At 40.8% G+C, this 18,425-nt stretch overlaps 1 protein-coding gene across 1 annotated transcript in view; it reads left to right on the top strand.

The window, feature by feature from the left end:
- The window catches only part of LOC121281882 (sorting nexin-18-like), a 54,028-nt gene extending 48,010 nt beyond the window's left edge, over nt 1-6,018 (top strand). The window contains exon 2 of the mRNA XM_041194998.1: nt 3,975-6,018. Coding sequence (XP_041050932.1) covers nt 3,975-4,228 — 254 coding nt within the window. The 3' untranslated portion in view covers nt 4,229-6,018. The remainder of the gene's footprint in view (nt 1-3,974) is intronic.
- The last annotated feature ends 12,407 nt before the right edge of the window (nt 6,019-18,425 follow it).

Genomic DNA, 18,425 nt, shown 5'->3' with positions numbered 1-18,425 from the left:
TCCCTGCAAGCCTGGAACATTATCCTCGCTGTCTGAGAGGGGGTTGAACCCCTCTCCACCTTCCACCTGGATCCCTGGAACTGGAAGCCATCACCCTTCCCCCTCCCTTAATTACCTTTTGACTTTGCCTCCATCACCCTCGATCTTCCCCCCCAACCCGGGACAGTGGAACTACCTTCCTTTACCCCTGACCCCCTCTGTATTATTCTGGACCTTCCCTGTATAACTTTTGATCTCCCAAAATCATTCTTGACCTACCGTCTTTCAACATGGAAGCCCAGCTTCCTCTGTTTGTTCCTGATGAGACTTCACTGGGCTGCCCCTCCTTCCCTCCCTCGGTCAGCCATGATCCACTCATCTTCGTTTGCCACCATCCAGTCTCAATCATCAATGCCTCCCCTCCAGTAGCTGAACAAAGCTCCCCATACAAGAATAAACAGTTTCTACTCAATCCAAAGCCACCAGGAAGACTACCTCACCTGCTGCACACCACATTTAAGTTGAAGGAATCTGAAGGAGCATGTTTCTCACTTGCTGTTTACTTAATCGGAAAGGTACAATTAATTATGGTAAGGTTGCCTTTTAATGACCATGCATGACATGCAAATGTATTAAAAAGAGGTTCCCGAACCGGAAGCTTGACCTGCCATCAATTTGCTGCCAACATAATATCGTAGTTTCATCCTACTGCCAGGAAGCTGACTTTTGGCCTTCCACACAATTAAGTGCCCCCCACCCGCCTCATTTCCTGCCCCCAGGAGCATCTCAAGATTCCACCCATAAACTTTATTTTTGAAAAATTATTTTCTATGTTGTGCATAAACAGTGATTCAAATGTGTTTTTACAAGGCATATTTAGTCTATGGGTATGAATGTGCAATAGGAAAAATTGCCTTTTGGCATGTTTCATGCATTTCATCGTCTCCTCACATTGGTTTGAACATTGTCACTGTGTGTGTGTGTGTGTGTGTGTGTGTGTGTGTGTGTGTGTTTAGAATAGCTGAAAGCCCCCTCTGGACAGTGCAAGTTTGGAAGCATAATAACTACACTTTGAGGGTATCTTAGGATTTCATGGAAGCACTTAAAGCCAACAGTAGATGTGTATAAAAGCAAAATACTGCAGATGCTGGAAATCTGAAACAAAAACAGAAAATGCTGGAAAAAATCAGCAGGTCTAACGGCATCGGCGGAGAGAAAAAAAAATAGTCAACTTTTCGAGTCCATATGATTCTTTTCGGAGCTCAGAGTAGATGTGTATATTTTGTTATGAAATTCTGTACTGCTAGTATATTCTACACTGTACCAGTGTCATAATATTATTTTACTACTTTTCAACATATTTTGTTTCATTGACTTATGGTGGTGTTTTGTTCAGTTTTAGAACTGTATGTAATGTCTCTCACTGCAGCCTCAATCTGAACTTGCATTAAGTCTGCTTTTGAAATTTAGCACAAAATAAAACCTATTTATAACCATTAACTATCATAAATTTTCAAAAAAAAAGCCAAGCCAGTCTTGCAACAATTGCTATAATACTCAAACACATAAATTCTGCAGCTAGGATCTCTTGTTATATTTTGCATAAGCCATTTATCTTTGTTCAATCATAATCAAATTAGTGTGATCAGATGGGGCAGTCACAATTGATTATTCTTCTCTTCTATCTCCCCCACTCAAATAAGCAAATCCAAGGCATTGTTTAGAATACAACATCAGAAACAGGAACAGGAGTAGACCATATGGCCCCTCTAGTCCGCTCCACCATTCCATACGATCATGGCTGATCTTCTCCCTCAAATCATCTTTCAATTTATAGTAAATTTTAACTTTGATTAAATAACTTTTTAGGACATCTAATAGAGTTTCACAGTCAATGAAGTATTTTGAAGTATTGTTGATCTTGAAATGAAGGGAAATGTTACTGTTAAGTTGCACATGAAAAATAGCAATATGGTAAGTGACCAAATAATTTGATTATTGGTTAAGGGATAATTGTTGGCCAACATACAGGAATGCTCTTTTTGGTAGTGCCACAGATCTTCAATGTCTGTCCTCAGTGTGAAGTCTCATCTGAAAGACAGCAAGTTCCAATAATGCAATGTCCTTTAATATACTGAAGTGGGGCTTGCACCCATGACATTCTCATTCTGAGGCAAGAATACTACCATTTGTCCAAGGTTGATTAAGTATGTTTAAGTCCTGTGTACTTTAATCCTCAAATTCCACACTTCCTAACTTTTTGGTTAAAGGCAAGAAAGGTTTGAGTTTTGTGGTTCAAAGCAGTATCTCTTTTTTGCAGCATAAAATACGGGTCTTGCTTTGCTTTCCAGCCTGTTTCATGATTTTCTGGGGTTGGATAATTTTGTAGCTGCTTTTTTTTCCAAGTCTCAAAGCATGTTTGCATATCAGCCACTTTAGGATGTTTCTTGCATTAGACATCACCTGGAGTGGCAGGGCAGGAAGTCCAACTCTAAGATCATCTTGTGAGCAGTAAAATAATGCTTTGTTTTTAAAGCTCAGAAGATATTGATGATAAAATGATTATTTTCCTTCTGATGGAGTGCGGTGCTGTCTGACACGTTAGAAACGCAGGTCCCTTCTAAGAGTAAACCAAAAGAAGCTTCAGAGTGAAAGAGAGCAGGTGTTGTTCATTGAAGCCTGTACTTAAGAGCTAGGTTTCTCCCCCCCAGTCAGCGGTTTTGCTTCTGGACTGAGAACGGATCCAAAAGGGAAGAGTGGAAATGGGTATTTGTGCTGAACTATAGTTTAACAATAAAACAGTTGCGATTCACAGAATGTCTTCTGCCTGATTCAGTAAATGGATATCTGCCTATTAAACACTCTGTTGCATGAAATAATAAACCCTGTCTGCCCCCTCAGGCCAATGTAAAAGATTATATGGTACTTTTTGAAGAAGAGCAAAGGAACTTTCAAGTGGTGTATCACTTTTAACCTGCAACTAACACCACTGTTAAAATTATCTGATCATTTATCTCCTTGCTGTTTGTAAAGCCATGCTGTGTGCAGATTGGCCACTGCATCTGCCTACATTACACCTCTTTCTTTGTCTTTTCTTCAGTTTCTTACACCTTTTTCATTTCCCTTTTCTATATATTTTTTCTCCTTACTATATTTTTTCTCTTTTTCTTTGTTCTCTTTTTTCCTTTCATTTTTTCCCCTTCCCCTTTTTGCTTTCCTGCTTTTTTTCTCCTTTGGAAGTAATTTAGCATTATATGTTGTAATCATAATATTTGCATCTTGCTTTGAACTGTTACGCTATTTGTGTACTACTTACTTTGATGTAATGAAGATATACAAATTCCATTGCATTACTTTGAACGTGGAACTTATGAGAGTAAAAACATGGTTTGAAAATGCAAGTTTAATGACGATCTTTATCTCCTATTTGAGTCTCGCTGTCCCGAAAAGACAGATGGATGTCTTGGATGCCACCTATGGCTGGGGCTGAGATTACAGACAGAAACCTACTATTAGTGTCCACCAATGCTATCCTTTAAATTGCTTCTGGAAAGAACAGTTTGTGATAACTGGATCCCCAATTGGTGTTTTGTTTCCTCTAGAAAGTTTGTCCAGTCTGCATTGTATCTGAGGCCCCAAGTAGCTGAAAGCCAAGTGGGTGGAGGTGACGCTTAAGAGCGGCACCATTAGTGGAAGAAACCTGGCGAATTCCCATCCCAATGGGTCAGGCTTTTCTTACTGACTATTTGAATCACTAGAGTAATGGGGGCACAATTCTCTTCATTGAGGACTGATCAGATCAGATGACCAGCAGAGAACGCAAACATTTAAAATGTAGAAGGTATTGTTAAGTTGTGGGTGGTGAATGTTGCATTGACTAGATTTTCCATTCATATTGAATATCCCTACTTTTAATCTAGCCTCCAAAATCTCACTTGTAAAGCCTGTCTCTTGTACTTGTCCAGGTGACTGACTGTGGTTTCTATTTGTAACAGGTGCCCTAACCAAAGTAAAGGAGAGTAAACGGCATGTGGAAGAAGGGAAGATGGAGCTGCAGCAGGCAGATGGGGTCCGTGAACGTTGTGACACTATTTCTTTTGCCACACTAGCAGAGATTCACCATTTTCACACTATTCGTGTGTCAGACTTCAAGACGCAAATGCAGCATTTTCTTCAGCAGCAGATCCATTTTTACCAGAAGGTGACTCAGAAGTTGGAGGAAGCATTGCAAAAATATGATGGTGTTTAACTTCTGCCAGCCTGATCCTTTTTGTGTGGCCTTTTCGCATCTGAATAATGCAGGTGGTCAGCAAACTGTCAAAACATTCTTGAATCACCCTTGGCGTTTTAAAGATCATATTGGGGTCCCAACTTGGTGATCTGGTATCAATATCTGTTAAACAATCTTCTGTAAAAAAAAAAATCATGGCAAATTACTCCAAATTACATGGAGAGGGATTGGGAGGAAGGTCATTTATGTTATGTACTATATGCTACACTACCATACTAACTTTGTTCTGCAAAACAGTGTGTGTATACTATCTTACTTTGCTTTATTTAACAATGTTATTAGGGCGAATCCTAAAGCAGGATGGATGGGTTGACTGTGTTCCCTAAATGGCCTATTCTAACTGCTGAGGAAACCAATAGACTTTAGTCTGTTCTGTAATAAATGAAATGCAAAGACTAAAACTTGTTTACAGATTCCAGCCAGAGCAGCTATGTTACTCATGTGCCTTTTGAGTCACTGTCTTCTGTAGTTTTATTAAAAGCTTATTAAAGGAGGGGCATGTCATGAGTTTCTCCTGCAGAAATTGCACCAGGGAGTGAAGAAAAATGATCCTGACCTCTGACTTACCAGAAAAGGAAGTCTGTAAGTCCCTGTGCTGGTGGCAATCACAGAAAATACTAATGAAATTACAATCTTCTCAGGAAAGCAGAAGATGCTATTTATTTCTGAATACAACCATTATGCAGGCAGCAACCTATCTACATTATTCAAAGTAAGGACAGGGAGGACTTTATTTAAAAAAATCATGAAATCTTAATGAAAGAATAAGGTAACTTTTTTTCGCCAGCAGCTTGATTTTAGGTAAATGGACTGTTTGACATCTGACTGAGTAATTCTAATTGGGGAAAATTTCACTTTGAATCAAGATCAATAACTGAAAAATGTGGAGACCGCTTGCCTGAATTGTTTCCCATCTTTCAAGAAGAGAATTAATTTCTAAGAAAACAGAATAAATTAGTGAACAAAATGAAATCTTAAATGTTGTCTGCTGAAATTTGAATGCTGTATTTGATAAATCATTGGAATCGGCCCATTCTGTCTTGCCTGCCTGTCTTTACCACCCCCATCCCCAGGTTGTGCTACGAGGCCTTGTTCTTCAACGGTACTTGGCTATTGCATTCTGTCATTAACTGAAATGTGCATGAGAGCTAAAGTATTGCTTAGTGGGAGTTGTACAATCCATTGTGTGAGAACACTTCGAATACAACAGCTGATAAAAGGAGCTTTTGTTAGCAGTCCTGTGCAGACTGACCAAAGAAGTGGTGGCTTTTTTGAGAGGTGGAAATATTTCATTTTAACATAGCACATTTAAGTTGCACAACCCATAAAGACATTTAACTATGCAACTAAAATTATGTAAACTTAATTTGGCAATTGGCTGCACTGAAATTAGTCTGGCATTGCTGATTGGTGTCCAGTTATGAAAGTGCCGTTGATTAAAGGCAAAACTAATTGAAGAATTTTTTTGCCAGTGGTTTAAAATGTCACCCTGTGTAATGATATTGTCAGCAAAAGTAACTGGTACTTTACTGTATAACCTAAATAGCCATAAAAAGTGTCTTTATGGAAGAAATTTGTGGGAAACTACAAGGCTATGAAGATGTTTACAGCTTTTTCTATTACCTGAAGTTATGGTTCCTCACTGCAACAGTTTGATAACTAGGAGATATATATATATATATATATATATATATATATATATATATATATATATATATATATATAACATAACTGAATGCACATCCACAAGACTTGCACCAAAATGTCAGACTTTCTGTGAAAGTGCTCTTTATACAAAACATCAGCGCAGAGTAAAAAGCTATTTCATTTGAATGTTATTGTACACAACATTTAGATTAAAAAGAAATGATCATAAAACTGGGTTGACTAGTCATTTTTTAACTCACTTGTTATTCAGTCTGGGTGTGATTTTAATCATGTGTAACCATGTTTTTATTTAAAACAAAGTGACAAATGCCATTTGTGCTGTATGCTTTAAGTTTTGGCATAATCATTTGGCTTACATTTACATTTTCAAGGTGAAGCCTTAATTTAATTTTTGTTGAGAAAAGTAATCCATTTATATACTTGATTCCTCCATTCTTCCTTATTTTAACACTCTAAATATAGAAAATAGATATTCTATTCATCTACCTGATTATGGTTAAAAGTTCTTCGGTTGTCTTGTTGTGGTATTAATTGTAGAGTAACGCTGTAAAGTGTGGAACTGTTGCACTTGACCTTTTCTTCCTGCTTTATCTTAAAGTGATGGTGTTCATTAGATACTTTTGACTATTTTAGGCTACATTTTTCAGTATTAAGTGCCATTAGCCAGCTGCCAACTCTGTGGTGGACTCTTGAACTGAACCCCTTGTCTCAGAACAGGTGTAGTTTCACTGCTGTGAATGCACCTTGATTTCATCTGAAAAAGATGAATAACTAATAGAAAACTCCCAAAAAGATGCTCTTTACATCCTATTTCTTTGACCATGCTTTTGGGGTCACTTATCCTTTTGTTTTCTTCTTTGGTTTGGTGTCAGTATTTATCTGGCCACACTCTTGAGATGAAATTCTGACCATTTATTGTTTTTATTTGTTTATGGAATGTGGGCATTGCTGGCAAAGCCAGCATTTATTGCCCAAGCCCATTTGCCCTTGAGCAGGTGATGGTGAGCCTCCTACAACTGTGTGGCTTACTAGGCCACTTCAGAGACCAGTTAAGAGTCAACTCCCGTCGATCTGCAATTGGAGTCACAAGTAGGCCAAATTGAATAACGACTGGAAATTTCCTCCTCAGAAGGACATTAGTGAATCAGTTGGATTTTTTACAACAATCTGATAGTTTCATAATTAATTAAACTAGTACTTTATTCCAGATTTATTAATTAATTGAAATTTAATTCCTCCAGCTGCTGTGGTGAAATTTGAACTTACCTCTGGAGCATTAATCCAGGTGTCTGCATTCCTAGTCCACTAACACTTACTATACTAGCGTCAGCATATATCCTTACCATCCAAAACTCTGCTGCCTGCTTTCGTATTTGCACCAAGTCCCGTTCACATATCACCCTTGTTTGCTGGCCTTCATTGGCTCCCACTTAGGTAATGTCTGGATTTTAAAACACACAATCTTGTTTTGAAATACCTCCATGGCCTTACCTCTCCCTATCTCTGTAATCTCCAGACCAACAGCCCTCCCAGATATCTGCACTCATATGGATCTGGCCTATCCGCCACTGATTTTAATTGCTCCACCATTGATGGACGTGCCTTCAGTTGTCTAGGTCTTAAGCTCTGGAATTCTGTCCCGACACCACTCCGAGACTCTATCTCTCTTAAGACATTCCTTAAAATTTACCTCTAACTAAACTTTTGACCAGTAAATAAATTGCATAAAATGCTGTGAATACTCAGCAGGTCAGTGGAGAGAGAAACAAACTCAGCGTTTCAGGTCAATGACTTTTGGCCAGCATAAATTAAATACTTTTTAGCCATATTTCATCTTTAACAAACAAATGATTGGAATAACTGATGTTCTATTGTCTTGCTGCCAGACACACATCCCGAGTGAACTACATGCTTTCTGGACTTGGTGGCAGGACATAATGCTGTATTAGTGATTTATAGCAGCTAAGGATCTTGCAACCTTTTTCCCATTTTTGTTTTTAGGTAATTACAAATATTGTCAAGTATAACTTGGATTCCTGCCATCCAGAGTTGAATTAAGCTACATCACAAAGTATTCCATAATTGCTATATCTTAAACTGGATACTGTCCAGGTTAATTCCCCCAATGTGAGTTAAGTTTAGCTTTCCTTGTCAAGAGAACTCGACAAAAATAAGCATCAAAATGTTGGTGGGTTGTAGAAGAGAACCCTTACTTCCTTGTTTCAGTTCTGGCACCATATCCAGTAACTTGTTTACTTTTAAGTAGTATATTCAATGACATATATCTTTTCAATTTGCATGTTTAACTATGATTTTATATATCTCTTGCACTTTTTTAAAAAAAACATAACTTTGTGTCATTATAAGATTCAGCTGTGGGTCAATTGTTCCCTAAATTTTGTTGCAACCATGTTTTCGCCTTGTGAAAACATAGCTTGTTTATTGACTAACTACTATGCACAGTCGATATTGGTTCAAGATTGATATGTTAAACCAGTAACTAATCATTTGAGAAGGCGTTGTGTAATGCACTACCTGGTCTGAAAGAAAGATTGGATGAGCTGTTACAGAATTGTGGATTCTTAGAGTACAGATGGAGGCTATTTGGCCTATTTTGCTTGTGCCAGCTCTTTGAAAGAACTGTCCAATTTAATCTAATCTCCTTCCTGTAACTGCCATATTAACTTGCCTGCCACCTTCAAAGATGTGTGAATATGCCCCCATGGGTCTTTGCACTTGCACCCCTCCTCAACATAGTAGTTTGTCTGCTCTCCATGAACCTCTAACAGTGCATCACTTCACACAAACACATTAAACTGCACCTGCCACGTATTCACCCATCACACTAGTTTGTCTACATCCTTCTCAAATTTGCAACCATCCTGTTCACTAATTAGTAAGTTGGCAAGTTTTGCATTGTAAAATTGGAAATTGTATTGCTTATACCCAACTCCAAGTCACTTTTATATATAACAAAAGCAATGGCCCTTATACCAACCTCTGAGTTTTGCTATGTGTACTCTCTCATCAGTAAAACAATTTGTTATCACACTCTGCTTCCTATCCTTAAACCAATTATGTACCCAAGTTACCATTATCCGTGTAATACTATATGCTTCTATTTTCTGAATAAGTTTGTTTTGTACTTTTGCAAATGGTTTTTTAAAATCCAAAATCTACTGTACTGCCTTCATCCATCTCATCTTACTTCAAAGAACTCAAACAGGCTAGTTGAACATGATCTGCCCTTACCAAATCTCTGCTGGCTGCTACTTATTACCCCATGTTTCTCCAGGAGAGAATTAATTTTCTCCTTGACGATGATCTCTAATAGTTTTCCCGTCATTGACATTAGAATGATTTGGCCAGTAGTGAACATTTTTACCCCCCTCCACTTTTTTGTCCATGTTGTATTAAATCATCCTAAATCTCTGGCACCACTGCCATACCCAAGCAGAGTTGAAAGCTTGTGGTCAGAGCTTCTGTTATCTCCATCCTTAGCAACTTAAGATACAGTCTATCGTGACAAAATTGTTAACTTTAAGTGATGCTACTTAGCTTTTCATTTCTATCTATTTTCATCCTATCCAATGTGTCTACTCCCTCAACTCCCCCAGTACCTCAGTCATATCCTCTGCTCATATGTGAGCAACTTGGAACCTTGCTTGTACACGGTTTGTTAGTTGCACTGTTATGTTCCAGATATCACAGCTTAGAATTTTGCATTTGACTATGCTTTTTCTGAGGTGCTGGTATCTTCACTGAACTTGAGTGTGTGATACCCCGGGGGGATACTCACTGTATTCTCTCCCGAGCTCTGTAGCTACGTGTGACCATCTCTTGAAAGGTTCTAACTACAAAACACTCAATTTCCTTATGCACTGTAGTCAGTCTCCAAGCTTGTAAAATCTGAGCTTGAACTGTTGGAGACACTTCCTCCATATGTAGCTTGCCAGGATGCAAAGTGTCCTGGAGTTTCCACATGACACACTGTGCATGTGACTGACTGATGTTGCCAAGCTTTGGAGCAGCTTTTCGACTGCAGCCATGTTGAATGAAGTATGCCTGGTATTCTTTTCTGGACTGTGATGTACAACTGGAGATAATATTAGAAATACACTTTGTTTTATGTTTATAGTTCATTTTTAAGTGGAAATCTGCTAACTATTGAGGCATCTATGGGATCAATTTTTGGGCTAAACATAAAATAGCTATGTTAATGGTGTCATTCCTCCCTATCACTGTAACTTCTTCTAGGCCCACTCTAAACCCTGCTCCTCTGACCCTGCCTCTTGTGCATTCCTTCCTTCCCTACCATTGACACCTGTGCCTTTTGGAATTCCTTCACCTGTCTGTCTCTCTTATGAACCCCCTTAAACACACCCTGGCCAAGCTTTTTGTGCCGTCTGAATCATTCTGGTTTGGTTTCTGTTCCCTTAGTTATCTCTACAAGGACCTTGGGATGTTTTTCTAGATTAAGGGAAATCCAGGTTCTGCATATGTCCTCTTCATAGCTTGGATTGGCTTAGAGGCAGTTAGGCCATTTGCTTCATTGAGCACATGGGCAGCTCCTTTGGGTCACCCCCTCTGCAGGTTAATTATTAACTGCATATCCATCAAGATGACCTATTATAATTTTTTTTCTTTTGTGATTTTTGTATTACTTGAGTCCTGTTTTTCACTTGGATTCCTTTTTGCTCTCAGATGGATGCAAAATATTTTTTGAATCTAGAACTAGTATTTTACTTATTTGGCATGGGTCTTTTATATTGGTGAAAGTATTGCTATTACTTAAAATACAGGTGCACTATTCTAAGTCCATTCAATTTTTCACTCTCCTGAAAGTGCTGCCTCATGGTGAAATGGTTAAAGTCACTGGTTGAACCTGGTACTTTGTCCGAGTTACTGTTCCCGAAACGAGAGTAGATGGTGCATATCGCAGATTTCTTATTTCTTGGGATGTGGCTGTCACTGGCAAGGCCAGCGTTTGTTGACCTGATTGTAGCAGTTTGATGTCTTGCTAAGTAACTTCGGAGGACAGTTATGAATCATAGAAGTTTAGAAAGAATGGTCACAGCACAGAAGGAGGCTATTCAGCCCATTGTGTCCGTGCTGGCTCTCTACAAAAACCACTCAGCCAGTCCCATTCCCCCAACCCTTTCCCTGTAGCCCATCAACTTTCTTTTCCTCTTTGTGCTTAGCCTATTCCCCTTTGCCACAATTGAATCTGCCTCCAACCCCCACTCAGTGCATTCTAAATCCTAAACGCTACGAGGTTAAAACATTTTTCTCCACATCACCATTGCCTCTTTTGCCAATTGCTTTAAATCTGTATCCTCTGGTTCTTGATCCTTTTCACCAATGGGAACAGTTTCTTCCCAGCTACTCTGCGGACCCCTCATGATTTTGAACACCTCTATCAAATCATCCCTCAACCTTCTCATCACTCAGGAGAACAACCCCAGGTCCTTCATCCTTGTAACTGAAATCTCCCAACCCTGGAACCAATCTTGTACATATTTTATTATCTTCCCTAAAGCCTTCACATCCTTCCTAATATGTGCTGCTCTGAATTGGACACTAATACCCCAGTTGAGGCTGAACCAATGTTTTATAAAGGTTCTTCGTAACTTCCTTGCCTTTGCACTCTATGCCTCTATTTAAAAAGCCCAGGATCCCATTAGTTTTTAAACCACCTTCTCAACCTCCTTGCCATCTTCAATAATTTGTGCACATATAACACCACAAGTGTCTATGTTCCTGCATTTTTAAATGTTATCTTTTGGATTATATTGCCTCTCCTCATTCTTCTAGAAAATATGTAATTTCACACTTCTCTGTATTAAATTTCATCAGCCATGTGTTTGCCATTCCATCAATCAATGTGCTCTTGAAGTCCAACAGTATCCTCCTCACACTGCACATTACTTACAAGTTTTTCATCTGCAAATTTTGAAATTGGGCCCTGGGCACCCAAGCCTAGGTCATTAATAGATATACAGAAAAGCATTGGTCCTAGTACCGACTCCTGAGAAATCACTGTAGGGAAGTCCGTGCTGAATAATTTTAATAGTTTTAGTTTAGTTACATGTAGTAATCAAGTAATTGAAGCATATTAACCCAATATATTGTGCTGAATTATTGGACACTAGCACATCACATGACTTGATCTTTGTTAACAGTGTCACTCTCACGTGACAAGTGAGAAAAACCACATGGCCCCAAGCCAATGATGCAAGACATCAAGGTTGAATGGTTCTGGTCTAAGACCATCAAACTCCTTAGCAATTAAAACTTATCAGTTTGTATTCCTGAAATTCAACGGCCTATTGTGCAAAGCAAAACCAAGTGTTAAAGCATTCAGCCTTGTGTCAAAGTAGTGTAGCTTAGCTTGTGATGTTTTAAAGGAAGAATCAGTCACTTTCCTCGACAGTATGTAACCATCTTTGATTCTGTAAGTTTAGAATTAAGTTTTGTAGTGAGCCTTTGTAGCTATGCAGTTCTCTTGACATTTATTACTTAGGAATGTGTCATGTTGTTTAAATGAACCTTGCTGCCTTTAGCATACCAATCACTTTTAAACACTGATTTCATATGCATTTTATAAAGGTTTTGTGTAATTTCTGTAACTTTGTAATTTTTGTAAGGCTATGCTACATTATTTATTTTAATTGATTTGTACTAAGCACTGGCAGATTCAACAAAAGCATAAAGGCAAAGCGGTTCTCTTAACTATAACACTGATAAGCAGCATCTGTTTTAATGTGAGTTCTACAGAACATACTTATGAATCAATTAGACATCTGGACCAATGAGTCTAGTGTTACTAGACATCACATGCTATCTTATCTCAAATAAGCAGACACAGGATAATTTCAAGGGCCCTTAGAAGAAAGTTGTAAAATTTAATGAAATAACAGGAAAAGGTTATAATGAGAGGGACAGTCCCATGAGTAATTGACACCTTAAGAGGACCAGTCAGGAGACAACAGGAAATGATGGTGGGTGACTATCATCATTAAGAGACCAATCAGACATTGATCACATTTAACTAATCAGGGACTGATCATGTGCTGTTTGGGCCAGTCAGAACCAAAGGATACTACTGATCATGCATAGAGATGGTTGCTAGCAAGGGTTAATAAGCAACAACTTTCAGTAACTAGGCACGCAACACAACATGAAGTGAGAAGAAAGAAGATAGACTTTGGTCAACAGAACAAGAGACAGCGCCATGGTCAGCCAGAAGTCAAGAGCCGGCGCTCCAGAGTGAATGGACTGATTCACTGCCTTTGTTGTGTATTGTAATTTTGTACTTGTTATAATTAAGTTAATAAATTCTATGCAACTTGTGACAACATACTTCTATCCAGAGTCGTCTGTAGTTAAGCAGGAACTGCAGGGTCCTTTTCGATAACTTTCCCAATGCATTCTGACAATTGTAATTGATGGGATTGAACCCCAGATCTTATAGCCCACTTCTTCCAGTCTGAAGAACAACCATTCCTCTATTTTCTATCACTCAACCATTTTTGAAGCCATGTTGCCTCTGGCTCTCTTATTCTGTGGCCTTCAGTTTTGCTGACAAGTTTATTACTTTATTAAACGCTTTTGAAAGTTCATGCACATCACATCAGCTGCATTACCCTCATCAATCTTCTCTGTTACCCAATCAAAAACTCATAATTAAACAAGATTTGCCTTTAACAAATTTGTTGGCTTACCTTTATCATCCCTTAGACAAATATGGATTAATTATGTTGTCCTAGATTATCATTTCTAAAAGCTTTCCCATCACTGAGAAACTGACTGGCCTGTAGTTGCTGGATGCATCCCATTTAGGCCTGGTGACTTATCATTCTTAAGTAGAGTCAGCCTTATACCTCTATCAATCTTTTGCCCAGCCAATTTCTCATCTTTTACCAAGACTTCAACGGTATCATCTTCCTTGGTAACGATTAGGACTTATTTAGTACTTCAGCCATACCCTCTACCTCAATGTGTACGTACCTTTTTTTGGTCCCTAATTTACCCCACCACTCAATGCCATTTTACTATTTACACACTTATAGAAGATTTTTTGATTCCCTCATGTTAGCTGCCAATCTCCTCATACTTTCTCTTATCTCTCTTTTCGCTCCCCTTCTGAACTTTATATATTTGGCCTCATTTGTATTATCAGCCTGACATCTGCCATATGCTCTATTTCTGCTTCATTTACTCCCTCTCTTTTGTCATCCAGGGAACTCTAGCTTTTCCCTTGTGGGAATGTACCACAACTGTGCTAGAACTATCTCTTTAAAGTCCATTGTTCCCTTACCAATCTTTGATTCCAATTTACCTGAAACAGATCCGTTCTCATTTCACTGAGGTTGGCCCTCCCCGAATTTGTGTTGACTCCAGATTGTTCCTTGCCCTTTCCGTAAATAACTTAAAGTTTATGACACTACGATCATTGTCCCCCAAATGTTCCGCTACTGACACTTGATCCACTTAACCCACCTCATTCCCCATAACCAGACCTAGCAGTGACTTCTTCCTCACTGGACCAGAAACAAACTGATCAATACAATTCTGCATACACTTCAGAAACACACTCCTTCTCTCTGACCATTACACTATTATCCCAGTCTATATTAGAATAATTAAAGCACCCCATTATAACTTTCAGTTTTTGCACCTCTCTGTAAGTTCCTTGCAAATTTGCTCCTCTATTTATTTTTCACTATTTGTGGTCTCCAGAATACATCCAGTAGTGTAATGTCTTCTCTAAAGTTAGATGCTGTCTTTGACCGCTCTAGACATCCCCGCTTCCCCCCCCCCCACCCCACTCTTATTCTCCTTAATCAATACTGCCATCACTCCTCTCTTTCTTTCCCTAGCTTTCCTGTCTCACCTTATATCCAAAAATATTTGCTGTCCAATCCTGCCCTTTCTTGAGCCAGGTCTCCTATCACTGCAATATCATTTTCCCATGTCGCTATCTGTGCCTGCAGTACACCAAACTTGGTTACCATGCTTCATGCATTCCTATACTTGCTCTGTAAACCTAGTTTAGACATTTTAGCATTCCCTCTTAGCCTGGCCCCTGAGTACTATTTGTTACTCTAGTGCTATCTGTCTCTCTCAGTCCTTCATGTGCCACATTTCGCAGTGTTATGTCTTTATGCCCATCGCCCTGCCAAATTAGTTGAGTCAATCACAGTTGTGTGGGACTGAGACTACACTGGGGTAAGGAGAACAGCTTATCTTCTCCAAAGGATAGTAGTGAACCAATTGGATTTTTAAAACAATTCAATAGCTTCATGGTCATTTTTACTGACAGTTTGCTATTTTTAGCTTTATTTTCCCTGAATTCAATTTCTTAAGTAGCTATTGTGGAATTTGAACTAATTCTCAGGATTTTAGCACAGTAACATAACCACTACATTATCATATCTTAATCACAGGCTATTTGACTGTGGAGTCTGACCTCACTTGTCCATCCTCACATGAACCCTTGCTTAAAATTTTTCTCCTACCTCCATCTTGCTGAGGGTATGATGTAACAAAAAAACCACCCTTGTTTACGAGTGAGAAATAATTTACAGCTATTAAAACAAATATCAAACTATATTTTGTTGTGTCACATTCAGCAATAGAAATCTGCAAATATGTTACACTCTTAAGGGCAGAATTTTTCCCTCAGCAGGCGGGCGCACACCCGACCCAAATGGGAGTAAAATAATGTGCAACGATATCAGGTAAGCGTCCCAACGTCACCATGCACGCGTGCAATATTTTGCTCGGCAGGTGTGTGCAGGTGCCAGAGTAGCACCCACCATTTAATTAACAGGCCAGTTAAGGTCCTTAACAATCCAATTTACTGTGATTTGACCTTCCCCATGCGAGTTTCTGCTTGTAAAACAGGCAGTTGGCCAGCTGACATTTTCACAAACCTCATCCAAGGGCGGGATAAAAAGGGCCAGCAGCATTGCCAGTGTGAATAATGAACAGTTTTGGAGATAGTTTGCAGCTGGTTGCTTACTGGTACTTGGCAGCTTCATCTCTGTTCAGGGCTTCATTCTTAGCATTTCCAGGCCTCATTTCAGGATTCATTGCTATCTGCAAGGCCCCTGGAGAATTCAGACCGTGTGGACCCTTCCAGCTATCTCACAGCCTTCTGTAACCATGGTAATGGGGATTGTGGTCTCAGCTGGAGGCACCTCCTCTGATGAGTAAGAGAGGGGCAGAAGGGAAGAGGAGGCCACGTGTCCCCGTGCAGCTTCCAGGGGAGGGACCTGTGGGAGGAGAGGCACAGACACAAGGGGCGCAGGGCCAGCAGGAAGCGCAAGGCGGAAAGGGCCGCAGAAGACTCCACTGTCCTGCTGCCAGGGTTTACAGGTGGCAATGCAGCTGCCTCAATCTGTCCGAGGTGCAATGCCAAAGGAAGCTCCACCTCTCAAGGGAGACCATGACCTCCATCTGTCAGATGATTGGGCCCGAGATCAGCCCAAACTGTGTAGGTGGACACTCCATGCCAGTGGCTCTGAAGGTCACAGTGGCCCTCAACTTCTATGCCTCTGGCTTGTTCCAGGGGTCAGTGGGGGATCAGTGTGGAGTCTCCCAATCAGCTGTCCACAGTTGATTCAAGCTGGTGACAGAAGATCTATTCAGGTGGGTACTGACCTTCATTCTTTACTGCATGGTCGAGGCCAGGCAGACACAGTGAGCCAGAGGGTTTGCAGCGATTGCTGGGTTCCCCTGGATCCAGGGTGCAATTGACTGTACACATGTGGCCATCAAGGCTTTCGCAGGTCACCCAGATGCCTTCGTCAACAGGAAGGTCTTCCACTCCATGAACTTGCAGATAGTGTGTGATCACAGGATGCTGATTCTACAAGTCTGTGCAAGGTACCCAGGCAGCTACCATGATGCTTATGTCCTTAGACCATTCCCAGGTGCTGAAGCTCTTCAGTGCTCCAGCCCAACTAGATGGATGGCTACGGGGTGACAAGGGCTATCTGTTGAAGAGGTGGTGCATGACGCCTCTGCAGCACCCAAGAACAGAGGCAGAAATGCATTAGAATATGAGTCACGCCTCCACAAGGGCGGTGGTAGAGAGGGCCATAGGTATTCTCAAGATGCATTTCCACTGCCTGGACCATTCAGGGGGAGCGCTACAAAACCCCCAGATCAGCTGTCACTGATCGTGGTTCCATGCTGTGCTCTCCACAATCTGGCACTGACAAGGCGGGACCCACTGGAGGAAGAGGATCTTGACACAGCTGCACAGGCCACAGATGATGAATCCAGTAGTGAGTCAGAAGATGATCACAGTGAGGAGAACGCATGGGGTTTGGAGGCAGGCCTCCGTAACCTCCAGGGAGGCAGGGACACGAGGGATGCCTTGATCCAATGCTCCTTCAGCTAGGTGACCAAAGATCAGCTTCAAACACATGCCAGGGCTGCCTCCTCCACCCTGGATGTCTGAAAGGACCTTTTCATTTGAACACAAAGAACACTCAGTACCTGTTCAATAAAGTTCGGAGACACTTATGTCCAGCATTACATACTGGCGTACACTGCACCAATGAAATAAAAAGGTGAAGCATACTCAGGCTATGATGACAAAAACTAAATTTATCTCAGGTGGACAATTCCAAACTATTTACATAGACTTCTCTAGTCTTCATTCCCAGATCAGTATAGATGAAGTAAACATAAAATGAACATAAAATCACCTGTGATCCGTCCCTCATGTGCTCATGATGCCTTTAACTTACGTTTGTGGGTGCTGTGTCTAGGTGCTCCCCCTTGCTAGCAACAGCATTGGAGACAGCCTGCTGACTCTGCTGTCTTGTTGGCCTTGATGACCTTGGCAGTCGTCCTCTAGCCAGTGGAGCCTGTGTTGGCCCTGCCTGGGAGGGAGCGACCAATGCCATGCCTAGCATCTCCCCAGTCATTGCAGTCTCATCAGATGCGATGGTCACAGATGGAGGGGTGGAGATGCGCCCTGAAAGGAGCCCGCAGAGTCGACAGGCAGCTCATGCACCAACATGAGGTCGCTCTGGACCTCCCTGCACACCATTGATGAATGGGCACCAAGCTGGGAAACTGGATGCCTCATCCATCTCTCACAATGACACTGACCACCTGACATGAGTGCCTGTGTGAGGCTTTGCAGGTCCGAGGGCAACCCCAAGAACCCCTCATTCTGTCCCTGGAGCTGCCTCTCCATGACAGTCTCCACGCACTCAATGGAAGAGGCAGTGCACTCACCCATGACAGTCAAGCTGTGCTCATGCTCTGCATGGACTCCTTTATCACAGAGACCATGTCAGGCAGACCCTCATGGATCTCTGCCAGATCCTCCCACACATCTTGCTGGACATCCAGCATCTGCCACCTAATGGACAACTCCAGAAGCTCATTATCAGCCTTCGACTGAGCATCATTCTGGTCCCCAGCAATCCTTCAACTGCCAGCGCCCTGGGCACTCTCTGCC

This window comes from Carcharodon carcharias, chromosome 1 (assembly GCF_017639515.1).
Source record: "Carcharodon carcharias isolate sCarCar2 chromosome 1, sCarCar2.pri, whole genome shotgun sequence".
Classification (NCBI taxonomy): Eukaryota; Metazoa; Chordata; class Chondrichthyes; order Lamniformes; family Lamnidae; genus Carcharodon; species Carcharodon carcharias.
This window is presented reverse-complemented; position numbering and strand designations above follow the sequence as displayed.